Here is a 22,368-nt window from a genome sequence, read left to right as displayed (position 1 = left end):
GATTTTTTTGTGTTTAAAGTACCTTATCATAAGTTATTAATTTGTCCTTTAGTATCATTCAGAAGGAAGGGAAACAGATGTTCTGAAGTGAATAGAAAGTTGTCTCCATATTGATCCTATGAATATACATCAGGCACTAGGGTGAATATCCTTTATGGAACCAATTTCAGTATGACTTGAAAGTATATGTAAGCTTTTAAATAAAACCACCCCTCCCCCTCATTGGATTAAGAAATCAATCAAGCAATGCTGTAATTATAGTCAAGATCAAGGTTGCATACTTATGCAAGTAATTTAAAGAGATTTGCATAGTTGCTGGCTAACTGCATTTTTCTGTATTTACTCTCGTTGCAAGATACACATATATTCTTTCCAATTTTAAAAACCCACAAGGCTTCTAAGTCTATAGTATTAATTTTTCACACACAAAGCAGAAATCAAGACTTACGTGAACGAAAGTTTTCCAAGTTCAGAGATACAGTTTTCCAAACTTTAAATGTATTCCATGCTCTCTTCATGAGTTTGTTTTAATTGTTACATTTCTGCATATTTTGTTAGAACATTTATATATTTTGCAGATTGTTTACATTATGCTAATTTTTCATTTTAGTTAAATTTTTTTAAAGGGAATAATTTCTCCAGCAAAGTGCTCACGTATGTCAAGAAAATAGGCAGTCAAAGAATATGTACAACTTATTATTTATTGAATGTTCTCTATTAATTTGAATTTGAAGAACTCAATACAAAATATGTGGATCCATAGGGCAGTGTCCACATCTAGGTAAAAAGAATTCTTAAAGAAATCCTAACAGGTCTTTTGTGATACTGAGAGGATCATTTCAAAATTCAACTAGTATATTCCTAATTTGATTAAATTTTGGTTTGAGAAAAATGTAAAGGCACTTGAATGTGGATGTTGTGATAGAAATAGATCTGGTTGGTTAAAAGACACTCCTAAATTAAACCAGCCTCTATTTTCCAGAAGGATTCCCTCAGTTTATACTATCTTGATGTAAGGTGTAAACCTTACATATTTCTGTGGTACTTTTGCTACAGCAGCATAAGATTTTTGTGAGCAGATGAAGCAATTATTTCAGGAAATACTAGCAATAATTCTACATAGAAAAATGACAAATTAAACTGCTTATTGATATTGGCCAGATGATTTTGGTGAAAAAAATCTATACATTTTAGGTGTCAAAAGACACAGTTTAATAAACTAAAATATTCATATGGGACAGACTGATCTGTTGGATGCCTTTGGATATAGAACATCAGTTCCCAAAATAATGTCAATTCTAGGAATATACCTTCGCTCACCTGAGTGGTAGAAGTGAAATTCAGATGGAAGGTGAAATTTTAAAAAAATCAACCAAAGGGTTAATAACAAGGTATTTCACTAGGCAAGAAATAGAAGAACAATGTTGTCATAAACTGAAATCTGGTTAAAAAAAGATGAAACGGAGAGAATAGGTGATTTTTATGCTTGAAAAATAAACAAAAATTCTGCCAAAGATTTGAAGCAGAACTGGACCGTCACTTGGAAATGACATGGAGATCAGAATGAGATGAGAAAAGAAGGGCCAAATTATTAGTGAATTAAAATATTCCCCAATAAGAAAAGTTTACAGTACTGGGGTCTTTTGGACATGATAGAAATATATAAAATCATTTTCTATGATATATGGAAAATATGGGCAGACAGAAGCTGTTCTTTCTCTCCCAGAGTATCAGGTTATCCATTCAACTTAGAACGTATGGCATTCATTACCTGAAATGCTTGATTAACTTGGACTTGAAGAGGTCTGCAGAAACTTATCACTGGTTTTCAATCTTGATGACTGAATCAGCAGAATGATGCTTTAAATGCCAGCTGGTAAAGATGGCAATGAAAGAAGACTATTGCCTGACAGTCCAGGCTTATCAGCTTCCTGTCAGAGAAGCTGGACTAGATGGATCTTTGATTATACAGTATTCTGTAGGTTATTTCAATTCTTAGGTTGCTACTGATTTTAACTGGTAAATCACAACAGATTGTATGAAAGATTATTATAAGCTTTGGAATACTACTATTCTGTTTTAGATGTTGTAGGATTTTAGTTTTTTTTAAAAAAATAATTATTTGGGTTTTCATTTGAAGATACACACTAGTGTGCAATGAATAATAATAGCTCAGAAAAAAATCTGAAACAGATTCTAATATTTCTGCTTTATTCCAGATAGATATTTATTACTTTGTTCTTGAAAGAAAAACTGAATCATGATTAAGTACCACTGTAAGTGGTACTTAAGATGATTAAGTAGCACTGTAGGTAGATGTAACTACATTTAATCACCTTCTCCACAAAATGAACTGAAATAGGGTCCCAGAATCCTGCTTTTAAGATCAATAGTCCTATGTTGCCTAGCAACAGAAAATGACATAAGCAGTTGTAGGTAACAAATATTCACTTGGCCAAACAAAACAAATTCTAGTGTATGTTTTTCTGGTGAAAAAAGCAGTGGGTTTATTTTTTTGTTTTCTGAAAGTGAGGTAAAGCTAGAATTTCTCCAATTTCATGACATTGAAATATCTTAAAATGATAAATGAATTAATTTAATTACTTTATAAAATTTAAAACCAACAATGCCATTGAGGTTGTGGCCTGAGTAATAAATAAACTGCCTGCTTTTAATAATTAAATGTTACTCTAAATGTAAAAAGGATGGCCTTGAGGAAGAAAGGGATTTAGGAAGAGATGAAAATGTAGGAAATGACCAGCCAGAGCCAAAGGTGGGGTCTAACATGTCATAAGTTTGGAATCCTTATGCAGCCACAAGAGACTAGTCCAGCCCCCTCATGAATTCCGTTGACTTTTATCTAGTGCCAATTTGCTTTGACCATTGGTAGATCAGAGTCTTGTGTATAGGTAGCAGTGGTGGGATACGACCGGTACTCCCCGGTCCGGGTGTACTGGTGCCTGCTGGGAACACCAGGTACCGTTCCGGTAAGGCTTCAGGGACCGTCCGGAGGCTTCCCTGAAGCCTTCGGAATGCTTAAAATGACCCTCTGAGCAAACCGGAAGTGACTTCCAGTTTGCTCGGAGGGTCGTTTTAAGCGTTCCGAAGGCTTTAGGGATTGTCCGGAGGCTTCCCTGACACCTTCGGAGTGCTCAAAACGACCCTCTGAGCAAACCGGAAGTGACTTCTGGTTTGCTCGGAGGGTCGTTTTAAGCGTTCCGGAGGCTTCCCTGATGGTCCCTGAAGCCTCCGGAGGGCCTCCTGGGGGGGGCAGGGGAGGCTCTTTTCGCCCTCCCCAGGCTCCTATAAAGCCTCTGGAGCCTGGTGGGGGTGAAAAAATGGCTTTTAAAAACGGTGAACTCAGCTGGCCAGCGCGCGCATGCGCGCTGGCCAGCTGACGGCAGCGCCTCGCGTGCCCTGACAAATGGCTCCACATGCCACCTGTGGCAAGCGTGCCATAGGTTCGCCATCACTGCCCTATACCATTTCAGACAAATGGTTATTTAATATCTTCTTAAAAACTTCCAGTGTTGGAGCATTCATAACTTCTGGAGGCAAGTTGTTCCACTGATTAATTGTTCTAACTGTCAGGAAATTTCTTCTCAGTTCTAAGTTGCTTCTCTCCTTGATTAGTTTCCACCCATTGCTTCTTGTCCTATCCTCAGGTGCTTTGGTGAATAGTTTGATTCCCTCTTCTTTGTGGCAGCCCTGAGATATTGGAACACGGCTATCAGCGTTCCAATATCTACCTAGTCTTTCTTTTCATAAGACTAGACATATCCAGTTCCAGTTCCGTTCTTCATATGTTTTAGCCCCCAGTCCCCTAATCATCTTTGTTGCTCTTCTCTGCACTCTTTCTAGAGTCTCCACATCTTTTTTACATCATGGCGACCAAAACTAAATGCAGTATTCCAAGTGTGGCCTTACCAAGGCATTATAAAGTGGTATTAATACTTCACACAATTGCAATTGGCTGAAATTACATGAGGAAAACAGTTAAAGAAAAGCAGTTAAAGTGAAATGATTCAACTGATTAATGGAAATGCTTATAAAACATAGATTCATAAGGTTGGATGGGACCTCAGAGATCTTCATTGGCAGCCTGAATGTAAGTTAATGGAAAAGTTGTTAAAGGAGCGAGTACTTGGTTTCCCGGAGCGGCAGCTAAGGCGCGGCTATGGCAGGGACAGCACTGGCAGTTCACATCTCGCTTGGCTGATGTGTTTAATCAATGCTGTGAAGTGAACCGCAGAGCTTCAATAAGTGGCTGTATCATCAATACTTGTGGCTGGGTGAAGGGATCTGAATATCAGGCACTTTTACATGCTGCTTCTGCTTTTGAAGTTGATGTTGTTGTAGTGTTGGATCAAGAACATCTCTACAATGAACTGAAACGAGACCTACCTTATTTTGTTCAAACTGTGCTACTTCCCAAATCAGGTGGAGTGGTAGAGCGCTCTAAAGATTTCTGTCGGGAGTTTCGTGATGACAGCATATGTGAATACTTCTGTGGCTTCCGAAGATGCTTCTATCTACATGCTTTTGATGTCAAGTTCTCTGCTGTTAAGATATATAAAGTGGGAACTTCCACTATCCCTGACTCATGCCTGCCTCTGGGCATGTCACAGGAAGACCATAAACTCAAGCTAGTCCCAGTTACACCCGGCCGTGACATGGTTCATCATCTATTAAGTATTAGCACTGTGGCTGGTTTCATTGTGGTAACTGGAGTAGACCTGGAATGCCAAGTGTTCACAGTATTTTCATCAGCACCACGCCCATTGCCAAAGAATTTCCTGCTCATCATGGACATTCATTTCATGGATCTCAAGTAGTGTCCAGACTGCAAAAGCTCCACCAAGTTCCCAGGAGCTCTTTTACAAATAAAATTACATTTTTAAATGGAATAATTACCATACAAAATGGAGATGACAAAAAAAGAGGCATAAGAATTGAGTACAGTAGCAGTTGAAGTCATCTGAAAGGGAAAAAGTCAGTTCTAATTTTTTATCCGTCATTAGATAGAATTCTCAAACATGAATCTGAGAAGATTCATAGATTTTGGCTCATGAAGAACTATAATAGGTAAAAGAGTTGCGGACTAGCAAATTATTTGGTTTTCATTTTTCCTTGAGTCTTTTCCTGAAGCTGGGCTTCTGCCTAATATGTTCATCATTAGGTATCCATCATAAATGTGTAAGCATGGAAGTAGTTAGTGATGTACATTTTGAATGATCCAGTGGTGGGTTTCAAATTTTTTTAGAAGCTCTTCTGTAGGTGTGGCCTGCTTTGTGGGAGTGGCTTGCTGGCCATGTGACTGGGTGGGAGTGGCTTGCTAGCCATGTGACTGAGTGGGAGTGGCTTGCCAGCCATGTGACTGGGTGGGCATGGCCAACTTGCAAAATGTGGTGAAACTCACTTAACAATGCTCTTGCTTAGCAACCAAAATGTTGGCTCAGGAACTTTGGCATTGAAGCACGTAAGTCTTAAAGCTGTCAAGTTACAAGACCCTTGCACCCCTAACCCCTGGAGAAAAAAAACACCAGGGATGTTCAAACTTGACAGCTTTAAGACTTGTGGACTTCTACTTCCAGAATTTCTCCTCTCGCTCTTCATCTTGATGATTTGCAGATGGGTGGGGGGAGGGAGCTGGAGCTGGTTCTAAATGGCACTGTAGATTTGTGAAACCTCTTCTATAGAAGAGGTTAGAACTGGCAGGAACCCACCGCTGGAATGATCCCTCTATCAATGACCTCCCTATATTGATGGAGAATTTTTAAAGAATTTATTCGAGTATAATGCGCACACGTGTATAACGCGCACCCCCTAATTTTCGATTAAAAATCGGTATAAAATTTTGTTTCACACCAAGCATTGTAAGGGTCTATTTATCTATTTCATTAACTTTTACTGAACCAATGCAAGTATTATTATTTTAGTATAATTCTCATTACATTTTGTTTATATGCTAAATGTATTATATCATTTTGTTTGCTGTCCTATATCTCACGGAATCTTTTAAAAAATGATTTCCTTTTGATTTTGTTGCATATGCAAAAAGAAATATTTTTGATTGAATACATGTATAGAATAGAAATTTGGAAAATGTCTAGCTTTTTAAAGCTTAGAAGGAAGATGGGTTATTAAGGAAATAGGTTATTAAGGAAAAAATCCCACTGACAATGTAGTGAAGCAGAGGCACATGGAGAAGAGAAAATATGACATCAGTATAATGGGGGGAAATTATCTTTTACCATAAGTTCTAAGAATCACTGTACCTGCTACTCCCAGTAAAATATCTGCGTGCATTTATGCTATAAGTAGAAATTCTGTTGCAGTTGCCCCAATTGGTTCACATTTAAGGGAAATAGGACCTGTTCACAGGACCTGCCTCTCACCCTCTTCCTCCTGCCGACTGGAGGAAGAGGGTGAGAGGCGGGTGCTGTGAACGGCGGCGGCAGCGGCAGCAATAGTCGCAACTCAGCTGCCTGCCGCCTTTCCCCTCCTTTGTCTCCCAGCCGGGGTGGCCCGCCGCCAAGTTGCGACTATTGCCGCCGCTGCTGCCACCGTTCACAGCACCCGCCTCTCACCCTCTTCGCGGGTCCTGTGAACAGCGGCAGCAGCGGCGGCAATAGCTGGGAGACAAAGGAGGGGAAAGGCGGCAGGCAGCTGAGTTGCAACTATTGAGCACGGCGCGGCGCTGCCTGAGGCCGGGATCGAGGCTGCAGTCCGGAAATTTACAATTTACAATTCGCCTGCGCCCTCAAAACCCCAGCCCTCGTTTATAACGCGCACCCACACTTTGATTCCTTTTTTTGGTACAATTTTGCGCGTTATACTCGAATAAATACGGTACATCTTTGTCTGTGTGAAGTCTAAAATGGTAATATTATGCAAAAGAACTGTCAATATTGTCTAATTAAAAAATGTAGCATAATCAGAGAAAGATAAAAGTATTCAGAATATTCAGTCTTAAATAGTATCGGGAAGCAATTATTTGTTTATATGTTTTATATTATAGCTTCTATGGTAGAAGATTGAAAGTCTGTGTACAATGCAGAAGACTTTTCCGTTTGTATCAGAAAAATGAGTCTATGATAGCAATGCATCTTCAGAGAGGTTTATCTTGATAAACTTACCAATCGGACAGACTTATAATGGGAAAGTTTACTTAGGACTTTTTGAAGGGTTTTCAACATAGAAGATCATACGTATATTTCCTCCTTGAGGTTTGGTAATGTGAGAATATAGATTGCTCAGGTTGTGACTTATCTTACTCAGTACCTGGTTAGGGGAGCCCCTTCTACTACAAAAGCAATGGAATGTAAATTTCAATTAGCTTGAGAACACCTTGACTCTGAAAGGCTTTCATGTTATTTTTAGGGCTTGTGAAACCTGAAAATAACATGAAAACCTTTGGAGAAAACCCCATGGAGTCTCGGCATTTTGCTAAATTTGTAGAAGATATCATTAACAGTTGGCAGAAAACAGCTATCAAATCCAGGGCTACCTTATAGATCATCTGACTACTCAGATAAGTTGCAAGAGGTAAAACATGGAGGTTTTGGAGACTTCAGCATGCTAGAGACAACTTATTCCTCTAGTGATCATCATAAAGGTAAATGTTCCCCTTGCACATATGTGCTAGTCAATCCCAACTCTAGGGGGCGGTGCTCATCTCTGTTTCAAAGCCGAAGAGACAGCTCTGTCCGATGACATCTCCATGGTCATGTGGCCAGCATGACTAACCACCAAAGGTGCATGGAATGCTGTTACCTTCCCACCAAAGGTGGTCCCTATTTTTCTACTTGCATTTTTTACATGCTTTCAAACTGCTAGGTTGGCAGAAGCTGGGACAAGTAACAAGAGCTCACTCCTTTATGCGGCACTAGGGATTTGAACCGCCGGACTGCCGCCCTTTCTGATTGACAAGCTCAGCATCTTAGCCACTGAGCCACCAAATCCCTAGTGATCATCATAGATTTTACAATATTTTGCTTGGAATATTGAAGGGCCATCATAGAACAAATAACATTCTCATCACATATGGAGCAACAACCATCCAGTGTACCTCCATAGTTTTATAAATATAGATTCATATCCAAGTAGATATATCCATTCTTTGATATGAAGTAATTATCACTTTCTTTGCTGCTATATTCAGTCAGATTTGACACAGTTTTTCTCCACTTTGATTACAGATTCTATAAAGTAATTCATGGAAAACTCTGAAACAGGATATTCTCCGGAGTGTTTCAGCCAATTCTCATTGGGAGAACTGGCAGTAGTTTGAACCAGCTTGTAGGTTAGAGTCTTGTCCATCTTGCCTATTTCAACTGGTGTCTCCACTCTTGAAGACAGTTGGTAAACATCCTCAATGAGATTTGAATATTTTTAATAAGCGGTCCCTGATCAAGAAATAGGATCTCTTTAATCTACTATTCCTTGAATTAGTAGCCAGTCTCAACTATTTTAATTTTAAAGAAGTTAGCTGACAAAGTATTTGTACAGTTTTAGAATAATGGCTCTAATTCATTTTGTTTTTGTTTTTAAATCTAAAGCAATATGGCTTAGATTTGGATATGGTATGGTGGTCTCTCACATCTGTTTGTGTTGAATTTCTGTTAGTGATGGACAAAGGCCAGTTGGTTATCCTGCTGTTGTCAGATCCATTAAGATGATGTTTTATATTCTTGACCCCTAGGTTGCGGGTGAAGAGAATAACCATGGTTTTGCTTGGTCTCAGTCCAAGCAGAGACTTGATTGAATCATGTAAGCTACAGTGTCACACGTATGATAATGATAATTCTGTATTTCAGAGATTCAAAACTGTATGGGGAATATATTTATGTAGTCTTATTTCTTCCTGATATGTGCACATGATATAAGCAGAGAGAAGTATCAGGGCGATATTGATGTATCGTTTTTAGGAACTCAGTATACAATTGGCTGCATATAAACAAATTATGGTAATTAGAATGGAATTTGACGAAGGTATTGAAAACCATCACTAGGTCCAATCTCAGCGGTGCACTGGGTATAATGGTGCAGACACCTTCCTTGCTACCTGTGGGTAAAATGATAGCTGGGAAATCAAAGAATATTACTAGACCAAAATCTGCTTACTCAGGAAAAGCACAACTCTATCCAAAACATTCAGTCCCCATGTCTACATCGCTACACAGCAACTTTGTCTTATTTGGATTACATTTCTGCTTTTTCTTTCTCATTCCCCTAGATGGGACTATGCAAATGTTTCTTGCTCTATTGAATACTTAAGACTGTAATAGATTTTCAAATATAAAGTATATTGATCTAGAATAAACCAGTCGGACAGTGGTGGGTTCCTACCGGTTCGGACTGCTTCAGCTGAACCGGAAGTGGTTTGGAGGCCTGGATCGCTGGAACTGGCAGTGTCTGAGGCCTGCCATGTCCCCGAACTGATTCTCCTGGTGGCACCACAGGTGGTGCCATCTTGTTTTTGTCTGCTGCACACGCACAGAACAATTTTTATTGTATTGTGCATGCGTGCACTGTGGGCCCATGAGCGAACCGGCAGTAGTGGCTGCCAGAACCCACCTCTGCAGTCAGAGCATATTCCTCCCAGATTTTCTCTCTAAGGGATATGGGAAATAAACAAACAAAAAATAAACAAACAATACGGCATCACTTTGAAGCTTTAGTATGCTTTAAATTACTATAACATACCTAATATTTACATAACTGGAGTTTTCAACTTACAAGAGACAATATCAGCAGAAATCAGTACTATTATTGTAAATTTTATTATTTTCTCCCATATTTTGGCAGAAAGGACTAACATAATGATGTTTGTGTATATTAAAGAGGTTGTGAGATGACGAACACATCAAAGGAGATGAGAAAAACATTTGGATATTCCTTCATTATTTAAAGTTAGATCATGTACTCTTACGGTCACATAAGACTTTCTTTTTGGAACCAAATTTGATAGAAATCAACCTTATTTTAAGATTAAAGCACAAATAATCGAATTAATGTTCCATGTAATTGAGAACATGAATTCCTTCAGGGAGATCAAGTCAGTCCACAGGAAATAAATGACCTTCTCTGCATTTTCTTATTCATTTGCTTTTAGGATGTCTTCTGGATGGAGTCAGATCCTTTTGATTAGTATAGAAATATCACAATGTAAATTAAATCTTATTCAGCTAGTTTTTCTTTTCTTAATTGTTATATCTGAAGTAAAAAGTCTTTCTGATATTGAAATTTGTTTCACACTACTATAAATAAGCATATACAATCCCCTGCCTAATTAAAAGAAAAGAAAATTAAAGCCATATCATAGAATGTATAATATAATCTTTATTTTTTTTCTCTAGCTTTTGGAAAGTTACATAACAACCGTGCTTTAATTAAGACACTATTTGTAGACATTTAAAATGCATTTTAATTTATAAATATTGTACATTTGGTCCATAGAACATTGCCATTTTTTAAATTATACTGTACTCTATCTCTTTTAAAACAGGTTCTATATATATTTTAGAATATGTATATATTACATATATTTTTATATAGAGATAAATTTGCTTGATGTTTAGAGAATAATTTATTATTGCAAAACCATATATGATCATATATTCTTTCTTTTTAAAAGGGTAAATACTACAAAAAGTTACAGCTATTCACAGTTTACACACAGTAGTTCTACCACACTATTTTTGTGCTATATATGATACGTTTGTGCAGAATTTTGCTAGAGCAACTCTGTCAAACATCTGTTATAAGTGTTATACAATCAAACATTGAATACTTCATTTGTCTTGGAACAAGATGGGACCTGATTACATAAACAATAAAGAGAGTTTGAATTTGTAATGTATGTGAAACATGTAAAATATGACATTTTATTTTTCTTCTAAACCCTGAAAATCTACAATATTTGGATCTGAGACATCACTTATAGACATTTAGTTTCTTATAGATTTCTTGATAATTTACATTTGATCTACTGTATGAAACAATTTAGAACCTACTAAACAATACTTTTTTATAAGCTTTTATTATTAGATTAAAATGTGTGTGCATGTATATATATATTTATATATATTTATATATGTATGTATATTTGCTACAATAATGTGCTTGACATTCTGAGAATAATACCTTATTGCAAGAACATATGTTTGTCACCTTCAGACAAAAAAAAAAAAAAACCAACAAAAACAACATTCACAGTTAACATGTTCTTTACACAGTAGGTCTACATAAAATGTGTGCTATCTAACACTGTATGTTGCACAAGATTTTGCTGAAAAGTATGTTTCATTGCACAATTCTATCCGTCATTTAAAACCATTTTCCTATGATTCCCACTGTCTGTTCCATAGCTGTCAAACAAGGATTGCTATTGAGGTCTCTCAGAACTTTGCAATTTTCTACGTTGGAAGAAATATTTTAAACTCCTGTGGAAAATGCATGCTAGAGCCCATCATTTTTTTTTTCATTGCTTCCATCCTTACCATGAAAAATACATACATAAAATATATATTTTTTAAAAAAACTAAAATTCTTTTTTCAGAGTGCTTTACAATTTCCTTCCCAGAAAAAACTTCATTATTGATACATCTCAAACAAACCAACGAAAGAAAGGCTAAGTTTAAAGCCCTAAATTGCATTCTATGGGAAGTGTTTTGACATATAAGCTGTTGGTTTGGTTCTTTTCAGTATATATGTTGCACTTATCAGTTGTATAACTATATAACATAAAATGAAGTAAAACCTGGCTTAAATGATAGATAATGTATGCAGTTTATATAGGACCAACCTTTGAGAGGGAGTCATCACAGTTTGAAATAGGTAGTCATATTGCCACTTTTTTGTTTTATTAAAAAAATCCAGTACTTTGAAAGATGCTTATACTTAAAATATTCTGATAGTTATATTACTACAAAATAATGTAATAAATGCCAGAGGCCCAAAAGATGTTACTAGATAGTGGAAGTATTGCCTGTGGCAGTTGTATAAGAATGATTAATACATAGCTCCATGTAAGGAGAAAATTAGAAAAACCAACCCAACAATCAAGTTGGTTAATACTTCTAGGGCAGTATTTTCACTGGAAATTTCTTTCATAAAAACACTTTGCTGGTGAATATAAAACAGCTTTCCAATTTAACTGTTCTCAGAAATAACAGCTTGGGAATCAAATAGTAAGAAATTTATTAATAAAAACTAGCACAAAAGTTCAAATTGTTGCCCTAAAATGTAAAGATTAAAAATGGTCTACCTGTGTGTGCTTTTAATAAATCCCAGATACTCCACACTTACTGAGAGATAATAAAAATGTTAACAGTCTATGGATTGCCAGAAACACAAAACATTGTTAACAACTAAGCCCACAAAATGGTTTGATCATACCACATTGCTTCTTATATAGTGGTGATGGTCTTTTGTGCCACTAGAGGTAGGTTATTTTATTCTCAGACATAAATTTGTGGTAATATTCAACCATGGTTTTTTATGTGTTTGTGTATGTGTGTGCTTATGCATTTGCCCCCGGGGGAAGTTTTGAATCATTTCAGAGACTGATTTTATATATATGCTTCTTTGTTTGCAGAATTACTCTGTTGGGCTTGTTCTGGTCCGTTCTCAGAATGAGTAATGTCTTCACTTGGTTGAATCATTACTTGGATACGCTAATATAGACAGGGAAAGAGAAATTACAATAACATCGTTATTTATTATTTGAATTTAAATTTCATTCATACAATTTTGCTTCCTTCCTCAGGGAGATGGATAAAGCAAGGAAATACTTTACCAGCAATTTTCTGGAGTTTCTTTGAGAGAGGGAGCCATAAAGCAGCGACTGTTCCCAGACCAGCAACTCATAAATTGCTCAAGTCTTTACAAAATTAAATGTGATCAGAATAATTGTTGCATTCATGTGCTAACATTTAGAACGGTATTTAGATGTGGATTTTGGTTATGCCTATTTATTTTAATTTTCACATAAATGTGACTATATAGCAATTTGCAAAAACAAAAACCTCATAAAATTTGAACAAATGGTTCTAGATGTTGCAAGTCTACTACTAACTGTTAAAAAACAGCATGGTAGGGAATGATCAGTGTCTCCTTACACTGAAGGTGATGGTAATGTGGTTTTTCTTCAGGAAGTGCAACCTGGTCTCTAAATTTTTGGATAACAAATTTTTCCAAGATTTTGGAAACATGGTTTTCCAAAATATGTAAATACAGTTTTCTTGGACAAGGAGTTTCTTAGACAAAACATTTCAAGAAAGTTGCTTGTAAGGCAACTTTCCATCTCTATTTCCATTGGACTCCACATGTATATGCAGCATGGAAACAGCCTTGATTGAACTGCTTGATGATGTTCATATGAGAGAAATGCCAAGTGCTGTAATGTTGATTCTTCTGGACTTCTTCGAATCTTGGACATCTCATCATTTTCTGGACTAGTTCAATGAGATGGAAATTTGAGGAACTGAATTATGGTGACTATCCTATCTAAAGCATGGCCATCAGATAACATCAGGCCGGCAATAAGAAAGTTCTTAAAGTGTCACATTATTTCCCCTGCTTAATAAACATCACTGGCGATGATCATCTAGAGATCTGAGAATATTCCACAGAATATTCAAATCTACCTTTCCTATCTATCTGAACTAGGAAAGGCTGTAGAAATGTTTGATAGTTGCCATCAGGTTTTGATGGGTTAGGATAAGGAATGTAAAGGTGTGAGACTCTTAAGAAATAATGAAATGGTGCCATAATCTGCTGGAAGGTATCCCAACAAATGAAGAAGGAAATGAAGCAAGACTAAGTTAAAGGAGCATTCAACTGCAGTCTATTTATGTGGATAAAATGGGAATGCAGTTTTAGTTTAACATATTGAAAAGTAACTTGCAAATCAATTTCAGCATGATCATACTCAGAAGTTGATTATTAAAGAAAGGAACTGGACGAACATCTATAATCATTCTATGTTGTGACATACTTTGATCTCAGTTATGACTTTTTCTGTTTATAGAGAATATATACATGGATATAATTTTATACAAAATATGTATTTAACTGTCATAGAAAATATATTTATCACTACTTTTATTTTACTGGTCAAGAAGATTAGCTTAAGAGAAAAAGCTACTCAAAATACATTGTCAGAGGTATACTATACTTTCATATTATTCAAAAGATAATAGAAGTTGGTGGCCGCTAAATCTAGAATCTTGAGGTATTGTGTGAAAGGCAGCTTACCTGTTTTAAGGAACCTTTCAAAGTAAGGAACATGTATGCCATGTAGCCTGGAATCAGCACCATAGAAGAGAGAGCCATAAACCAGCCAACACCTTGGCCCCATTTGGGGAAAACATAATTCCCCAAAGTGAGAGGAGTCATTTGCACAGCACTGAAGATAAACACACCCTGCAAAAATGTTTCAAAATATTAATTAGAATGCAAACTGTATTTACACTGCTTCATATAATATCATGTTTTGTTTGAAACAGTTGAATAGTGAGAATTTGACATATTCACAACAATTATTCCTGTTATTCTAAACACCCATCAATTGATGGAATCAAGGGAAAGGAAAATAAAAAATAAATTTTTTTTTACCAATGTCATAGCAGAAAAAACAGGAAGAGAGAATTAGATTTGTAGACCCTAAATTCCTTGCTTCTAATAGTGCTGTTAAACACAGCAATGAACTATTCACATTATTTATCGTACACCATGGAATTTCAGATTTTTGGGGGATCAAATCTCTGCAGTGCAGAATCAACACACTATAACTGTAAAATGGTAGCAGGAAGCCAGAGCATAGCATCACAGAGAACTGTGTTCAATTTTCCATCTTCATCTTTTAACATCTGTTCACAAAATGAAGGATATGAAAGTGCCCTTCTTTCTCTGTATCTATTTTTGGTTCCTTTAGCAAATTTACCAATGTTTCTAGTAATTTCTAGTAAATTAAATAATATGTTATTATCTAAGCCACGGGTGTCAAACTCAATCGTGTCACGTGATGTCACACTTTTTGTCTTTTGAGGAGCCAGAGTGGGTGTGCCCTGCATCTGATGCATCTGACCTGTGGATGCCAGTTTAAAAAAAGAAGCTTTTTTTGACTCTAGTGAAAATCTTCCAAAGATTTTAGGAAGATAGACTGATTTGAATTCAATTAGATTTGAAATCTTAATTCAGTTAAAATCCTGCTATGGTGTTGAATATTGGAGTCTATGAGAAGAAATAATGGTCACAAATAACTTTTCCCGCTTTGCATGATTGTGAGTATAATATTTATTGTCATTGTACTTGAATACAATGAAATTGGTTTTAATCTCACTGTTGCAAAATTATAGCAGAAACAAAAAAAGAAAAATAAGGAAAAAAAGAAAAAAGAAAAAAAGAAAAAAAAAGAAAAATGATGAGATGAGTTGAACTCTTCCTCTACATTTATGGTACATATCTAAAGGATGAATGAATGAATCCTCATCTGTTTAAGAGGAGAATATCCAGGTGTCATCTTTTTTCTGTTGAATGCATAATTACTTCCCAAGATCTGTAAATATTAATAATTCAATCATGATGTATTGTTTTAGGAGGGAGATTCTCTTAAATCCTCCTTCAGTTAATTTATTTTGAATATGAATGTTCTATAAGTTACAGTTTAAAAAATTACAGAAGGAGGTTTATTTAAAACTATACCATTTTGCATAATGGTAAAGTAAATTATTAGCTTTCATATGATAAAGCAAAAGTTTTATTTCTTACTGCCACAATGATTGGAGTAAAGAAAGACCAACAAAGCTTCCACCAGATGCAGGGCCTGTATCCAACCATCTCTTGGATATTGTCATAAAAGCGGTTTACACCTAAATAAACAAAAAAAATATTAGTTGTCTTCAATAATGAATGTATTTGATAAGAGGGTGTGTATCTGCTTGATTCAATGCATTATGGAATCTTTATAACAACTCTAATAGTAGCAGTGGTTCCCAGATAATGCATAAAATAAGCTGAATGTTTACTCAGGAGATATCTGTGTTTATTCAGGAGGTATCTGGGCACCTTTCAGCAAGATCTTGCTGAAAAGAACATGATTGAAGGGAGGATTGATTTTTAACACTGGCGGAATGGAAGACGTGTGCCTTGTAAAGAGGCACAAAGTAAAACATAGCAGTCCAAATAATATCTAATATATAGCTAATTTTTCTTACAACAGATAGTAGTAGGAGCAGCAATTTGTCTTAGAGTTCTAGAAACAGTAACATTAGGAACTGTTATTTAGGTTAGAGTCTTTCCATAAATACTAGGGTTGGTGCTATGGTGTTGAATATTGGAGACTATGAAAAGACTGTTTGGAGCGAATATAAGCAAGATCAAAGGCATCTTTTTCTTCTCTAAGATACATTTATATTACAAAAACAGAAAAAATAAACAAATGCAACAGTAAAATGTATGACTGGTTAATAGGTCCTTATGGAAGTTCCCTGAAAATAGTGTTTTGGGGAAGAAAAAAAAAAAAGAACTGCACTTCGTGAATTTTCGGCATCTGACAGACCATAAAAATATCTGGCTTTTGGGTTATAACCCTTTGACAGAATTAAACTGCAGCAATTGGATGTGAATGATTGAAATGGTGTCTTCTTAACCACTGCAGGAATTGGGGATTTAGCACAATTTGTTTCAATGGTTCCATTCCTTCCTCAATAAGTTATAGTTGGGAAAAAGAGATTGGCCAATATTTACTCTTTTGCAGGGTGCTGTTGGGTTTGTTTTCTCCCCTCTCCTATTTACATAAAATTACTGGGAGACGTCCTCTGGCAACTTGGAATTCAGTATTATAGGTATCAATATGCTGATGGCACCCAGCTTTCACGTCCTTCCCTCAGGCCAGCCTTTCCTAGCATCTGCAGGTTGTGAAAGTCTGAATGAGTGGGAAAGAGTCGGCTTAAATTGAACCCTAGTAAGCTGGGATTGCTGCTTGTCCATCAGAATAGTGGTGTCACATGCATCTCATGAGGTATTATCCTGAGGGATGCAATACACATATTTTCTTGTATTGGGCAAAGAATATCAATGTGTTTGAAAATGAACAGAATTAAAATTAACAATTGTAATAGACCAAAATTGAACTGACATAAGGGCAGACATTTCTCTCTCTCAAAATTTAGACCAGTGTTTCTCAAACTTGGCGACTTTAAGTCCTGTGGACTTCAACTCCCAGAATCCCCCAGCCCGCATAGCTGGCTGGGGAATTCTGGGAGTTGAAGTCCACAGGACTTAAAGTCGCCAAGTTTGAGAAACACTGATTTAGACTGAAAAACTCTCATGAACCGCCTTGAACTCTCATCAAATCAAACACCAAACATGACATACCGTAACACCAGGATATGGAAATACACTCAAAGAACACAAGAAATAAAAGACTCATTCCACTTGCTGAGTAATAGTCAAAAAGTTTGAACACGTAGAGCCCACCCTGCAACGGGAAAGAGATAATTAGGTTATAAACTCTTTTCTAATATGTCTACTTCTCTTTATGCTTATTTTTCACTGATGTTCTGCTCATATTATTTTTGTAATACAGCTATAATAATTCATTTATTATTCATAGAAAACTCTTACATGTACACTTATTTGTTCGATTCACAACCATTTGAGCCGAGGTTGTGCAGTGGTTAGAGTGCAGTATTGCAGGCTACTTCAGCTGACTGCTAGCTGCAGTTGGCAGTTCAAATCTCACTGACTCAAGGCTGACTCAGCCTTCCATCCTTCCGAGGTGGGTAAAATGAGGACCCAGATTGTTGGGGTCAATATGCTGACTCTGTAAAACCGCTTAGAAGGGCTGTAAAAGCACTATGAAGCGGTATATAAGTCTCAGTGCTATTGCTACATAACTATTATATGCTGCCTAATGTTCTATAAGCATATTCTCCTCCGCACAGAATTCTTGATTCTGGCTTTTAATATAAGCAAATGGACAGGACTGTCTATGAAAATAAGGTAAATTTACTTGTGCATTCCATATTTTATAAGCAGTATTTACTTTGTATTATGTAACATAAAATAAATTGATATTTATGCTATTCTCAGACTAAGTAATAGCAGAATTTATAACAACCTATGTGACGTCTTTATGTGATTTTTCTAGCTGAGATTATTGGCTAATAATGGAATGATTATATTTTTTGCTGCAGTCCTGTTCCTAGGAATAAGTCCTACTTTGATTAATAGGATTTCCTTTGAGAAACATGTATAGTTTGAATAAAACATTTTTCAATGTACTGTAACCAACCACACTGTGCTAATCTCAAATTCTTTAGATAATATTAAAAGCTAAATCTGTCCTATTAGCAAACTCTGGGCTAGCCAAATATCCATATCGCCAGAGGACCTCTGTATTGTGAGGAAGCAGCTTTGCAGACTTGGAAGACTTTTCTACAGTATACCCTTGAGGAGCTAGAATTCGAAAGTCTTTCTGATTTCATCCATTTCTTAACTATTCTTCTGTTTGGTCCTGATTTCTGTTGTACAAAATTGCATCTAAAAAGCATAGATAAAACTCTTAACTCTTCACTCAAAGGAGAAATGCAAGTATATCAAATTTGTGACAGATAACTCCCAAAATATGACTTGCCTGAGTAATATTAGACAGTCCTATTAGGTATGACACAACGCACACAAGAGCAATGAAAATTTCTCTTCGATTGCGTAACAGTTTTGGAAATTCATCCACTAGTGCTGTTATGAATCCTTCAACAGTACAGAACTAAAATGGAAGTAGAAGTTACACACAAATCAAACACAAAATTAGATTTAGGTATAAAAAAAACATCTTATTTTTTCCCCATTTGGGATGACATTAGGAAAGCTTTTCAGCAGTATAGACTGTTTGATTTTGTAGTGCTGCAGCTGATCAATTAACCTGTTTCTCCCAAAACGAATGTTTGCCTATTTCACAATTAGTGTAAGAATGTTTTCAAACCACTTAGAAGCTTATTATGGGGTACCTTTTATACATACTTTAACATGTAACTGGTATAAAAAATAAGGATATAATTCTAATCTGGAATATGAGACATACTTTATTTCTATTAGAAATGTACTGTAGTAATTTCTATTCTGCTTAGTTTTTATTGATTTTTAATAAAAATTTTATTTTAATATTGATAAAAGAGGATCTCTAAGGACAATTCTGGTTATCAAGAAGTGAAATTTCTAGACGTGGGAACAGATAACAATATGTACTTTCATCTATTTAAACTTTGATTTATTCCCCATTGTACTTTTCAACCAGGTGCTACTGTACTTGGAAGTTTTTCTGTTTACTGGATATTCACATGGACAATCCTGCTTTGTAGTTTTTCAGTGTTTTGGACAATTTCTAATCCTTTGTAGTGGCACAATTGAATTTAGAGCATTCAGAAGAGAAAGCCCAATTACCGCCGTAGGGTAAAATAGCTGAAAATTATAAATACTTGGGATAAGGTGTTGAGAAGGTAGGTTAACAGATAATCAATATTGTTGGTGAATACAATTTTAATCATTTTAAACTGCCATACTTAATTTTGTGCTTATATAAGCAGTTTATATGAGACAACCTAATTTGAATACTTCCTGGCAGTTTAACAATTGTATGGGCACACAAGCAGTATACAGTATCAGAGAAGGACAAGCAAGTATGGCCACCTACAATGGAATTTCTCCTTTTCTAGCTGAACATACTTTCATTTTCATTTTCATTGACTTTCAAGAAAGCCAATAGCTGAACCACTATCATTACTGAGACCTTAAAGATGCTATTTATTTATTAAAAGCATTTAACTCAACCAACTATTCTATTATTCAACTATTCTACGGTTTATGAAATATCAGCAAGAAAATGCTCAGATGCTATGCAAGAAGTGATTATGGAGAGAAGATGGGCTGGCTTAGGTTGTAGTGGTAGTGATTGTTTACAATCCTGTGTGCTTTGTAAATAGACATTAGACTTTTTGCATCTATTGAATTTTTGCTTGTAAAAATTGTATAGTGAGAAAAGCTGTTTAGAAAAATGCCAATTCTGTCAATAAAACTGTAACTTTTAAATCCATAGTAGCATATGAGACTCAGAAGTCTTAACTGATTATAATGCCTAGGATATTAACTACTTAATTTCCAAAGTGCTGAGTTAGTGAAGCTGAGACATATTTTAGAACATATGTCATCACTGGAAAATAAAAGGGTGGTGGTTGGTTTTATCTAGCCATGCATAAGCTTTAATTGTAGCCTTTCTTTCATGTGGGAATAATATAATCTTTTTTTAAAAAAATAGGGAATTCAATATATTTAGGTATTCACATCATCTTTACCTATGTATTTGCTTTCTGTTCTGTTCACTTCATACAAGACAAAAATGATGATTTATAAGTCATCGATATTTGTTGCATCTTCAGTTTACCACCACAGTGACTTTTTATACCAGGTATTTCTATATATATTGTGTTAGGAGTTTATCTACATGAATTTCTTATCTGTATATTTCATATATTTATGAACCTTCAATAACTATACCATCTCATGGTAAAAGCATAAATTCCATAGAGAAACAATTATAGTCGATAGTTTTTTTTGGAGTGATGTAACAAGAACACTTCATTTTAATCAAATGAAGCCATTTATTAGCCAGATTTTTTTCACATCTGCATGCCCATTGAATTATTTAAGATATTTAAGTATTTGGATCAAATTTTATTTATTATGGCTGTGTATGTTTTGAATTTGCTATTTTAAACCAGAGGTAGATAATATTTTTATAGTGGGAACTTTTTTTTTCTTAATGGTTTTTAGCACAGGGGTTTCCAACTCCCAGGCCATGGAGCCACTTGTACAAATGGAGCTGCATGTGCAAATGTGTGAACTTGCCGCTCACATGGAAACATTCACTCTCTTCTCCCCCCCCCTTCTGCTGGTACACCAAACTGGAAAGGTTGGAGGCTCCCAGTTTAGCAGATGAAAACTTCTAAGTATGGACCATGACATAGTAACATTCCCACAAGAGTTTCTACAGTTCACCCCATTTTGTAATTTTTTGAGAAAGGTTCCATACCAGCCTGTCTTGCAGGAATGTAGACAGAAAGAGTTAATTTCTCTGTAATTAATTCTCTGGGCAAATCTCTTCAATTAAAGATATAGTACAAGAAAATTCTCTGAAGGTTCTCTCTTTTTTTCAGAATTTTCTAATAAAGAGACAGAAGCTGCTCTTTTGTGATGGTAGGTCAGACTGTATGTGTGGATTATTCTGGAAATGGCCTCTTAAACTTCTCATCAGTGTGAACACCTGTACTCATTCTCAGCCTGTAGCCTCTGTGGCAAAGGTTGTCCTACTTGAAATGTCATATAAATTGTTTTATATGAAATGTCATATAAAACAGAAACAATTAACTGAGATGGAGTATATATAATGGGCCCATGAATAATAATATAATGAAGAAGAAAAATACTACTTCTGTATTACCTGACTATCAATTCCAAGCATAAGCAACATAGAAAAGAACAGTATTGCCCACAATGGAGAGATGGGAAGTTGTGTTACTGCTTCTGGATAAGCTAAAAATGCAAGTCCTGGACCTAGTAATGGAGGAGAAAATACATTGTCTCTGAAGTTCTCTTTTGCAATACAAACTTATTAACCTTATTATTCTTTTTAGTATATTTCAAAATATAACGATAACTTTACTGATAAAAATTGAAATAAGAGACTAATGACATGCAAATGAAAATGTAAACAAAAGCAGAACACAATTAATGTTACAGAGCTCAATTTTTAAAGTTTCAAAAGTTCACATAGTAACAACACCACAGTAAATATCTATGGAGATTCTCAATCATCCAGGTCATGGTTGTTCCAAAGGTGTTTTTTTTTAAAGGAACTGAAGAAGCTTCTTGGATGAAAAGTGAAATGTTTTCAAAGAAAAAAATAAGGAAATCCTGTTACCTTTTGGACAACTCTGTAAATAGCATTTACAATATTCTATTCTATGAAGTTGTTTCATATCAATCCACAAAACTACTTTATAGCAAGTCATAACCTTCACCAACCTATTTTAGTACTGTCTAATTTGAAGAGCAGCCATTCCTCAAGGAGTCTATCAATTATCAATTATCTATCACTAGAATTGCCAAACCATAAAGTTATTGTTTTTGCTAAGATTGATGCATCCCCATTCATTATCATCAGAGTTGCTTTAGTTAGTGAGATGGCCAGCATATAAATTTAATAAATAAATAAAAATAAAATTATAATTTAGCATTATGTGAACCAAATCATTGGTTTTATAATCAGTGTTAGTTTCACGTTATCCAAACTAATTATTAATT

At 35.6% G+C, this 22,368-nt stretch overlaps 2 protein-coding genes across 2 annotated transcripts in view; one reads left to right on the top strand and one right to left on the bottom strand.

The window, feature by feature from the left end:
- Nucleotides 1-1,882: 1,882 nt before the first annotated feature.
- On the top strand, nucleotides 1,883-4,964 carry LOC309384138 (polyribonucleotide 5'-hydroxyl-kinase Clp1-like; the record flags this gene model as incomplete). The annotated part of the gene is made up of 2 exons (XM_081937332.1): nucleotides 1,883-1,982; nucleotides 4,135-4,964. The coding sequence occupies 2 exons, from the start codon at nucleotides 1,883-1,885 to the stop codon at nucleotides 4,833-4,835; spliced, it is 801 nt and encodes a 266-aa protein (XP_081793458.1). The 3' UTR covers nucleotides 4,836-4,964.
- Nucleotides 4,965-10,326: 5,362 nt separating this feature from the next.
- Nucleotides 10,327-22,368, bottom strand: part of SLC6A1 (solute carrier family 6 member 1) — a 64,532-nt gene continuing 52,490 nt past the window's right edge. Inside the window, exons 10-15 of the mRNA XM_081934905.1 lie at nucleotides 21,506-21,618; nucleotides 18,647-18,778; nucleotides 17,386-17,488; nucleotides 15,778-15,878; nucleotides 14,263-14,430; nucleotides 10,327-12,680 (exon numbers count right to left, since the gene is read on the bottom strand). Of these exons, the coding sequence (XP_081791031.1) occupies nucleotides 12,576-12,680; nucleotides 14,263-14,430; nucleotides 15,778-15,878; nucleotides 17,386-17,488; nucleotides 18,647-18,778; nucleotides 21,506-21,618 (722 nt within the window). The 3' untranslated portion in view covers nucleotides 10,327-12,575. The remainder of the gene's footprint in view (nucleotides 12,681-14,262; nucleotides 14,431-15,777; nucleotides 15,879-17,385; nucleotides 17,489-18,646; nucleotides 18,779-21,505; nucleotides 21,619-22,368) is intronic.

The sequence above is a fragment of the Natrix helvetica genome, assembly GCF_964273705.1.
Source record: "Natrix helvetica genome assembly, chromosome: 1".
Taxonomy (NCBI): domain Eukaryota; kingdom Metazoa; phylum Chordata; class Lepidosauria; order Squamata; family Natricidae; genus Natrix; species Natrix helvetica.
Note: the sequence above shows the minus strand (reverse complement) of the source record. Positions and strands in the feature narration are given on the sequence as shown.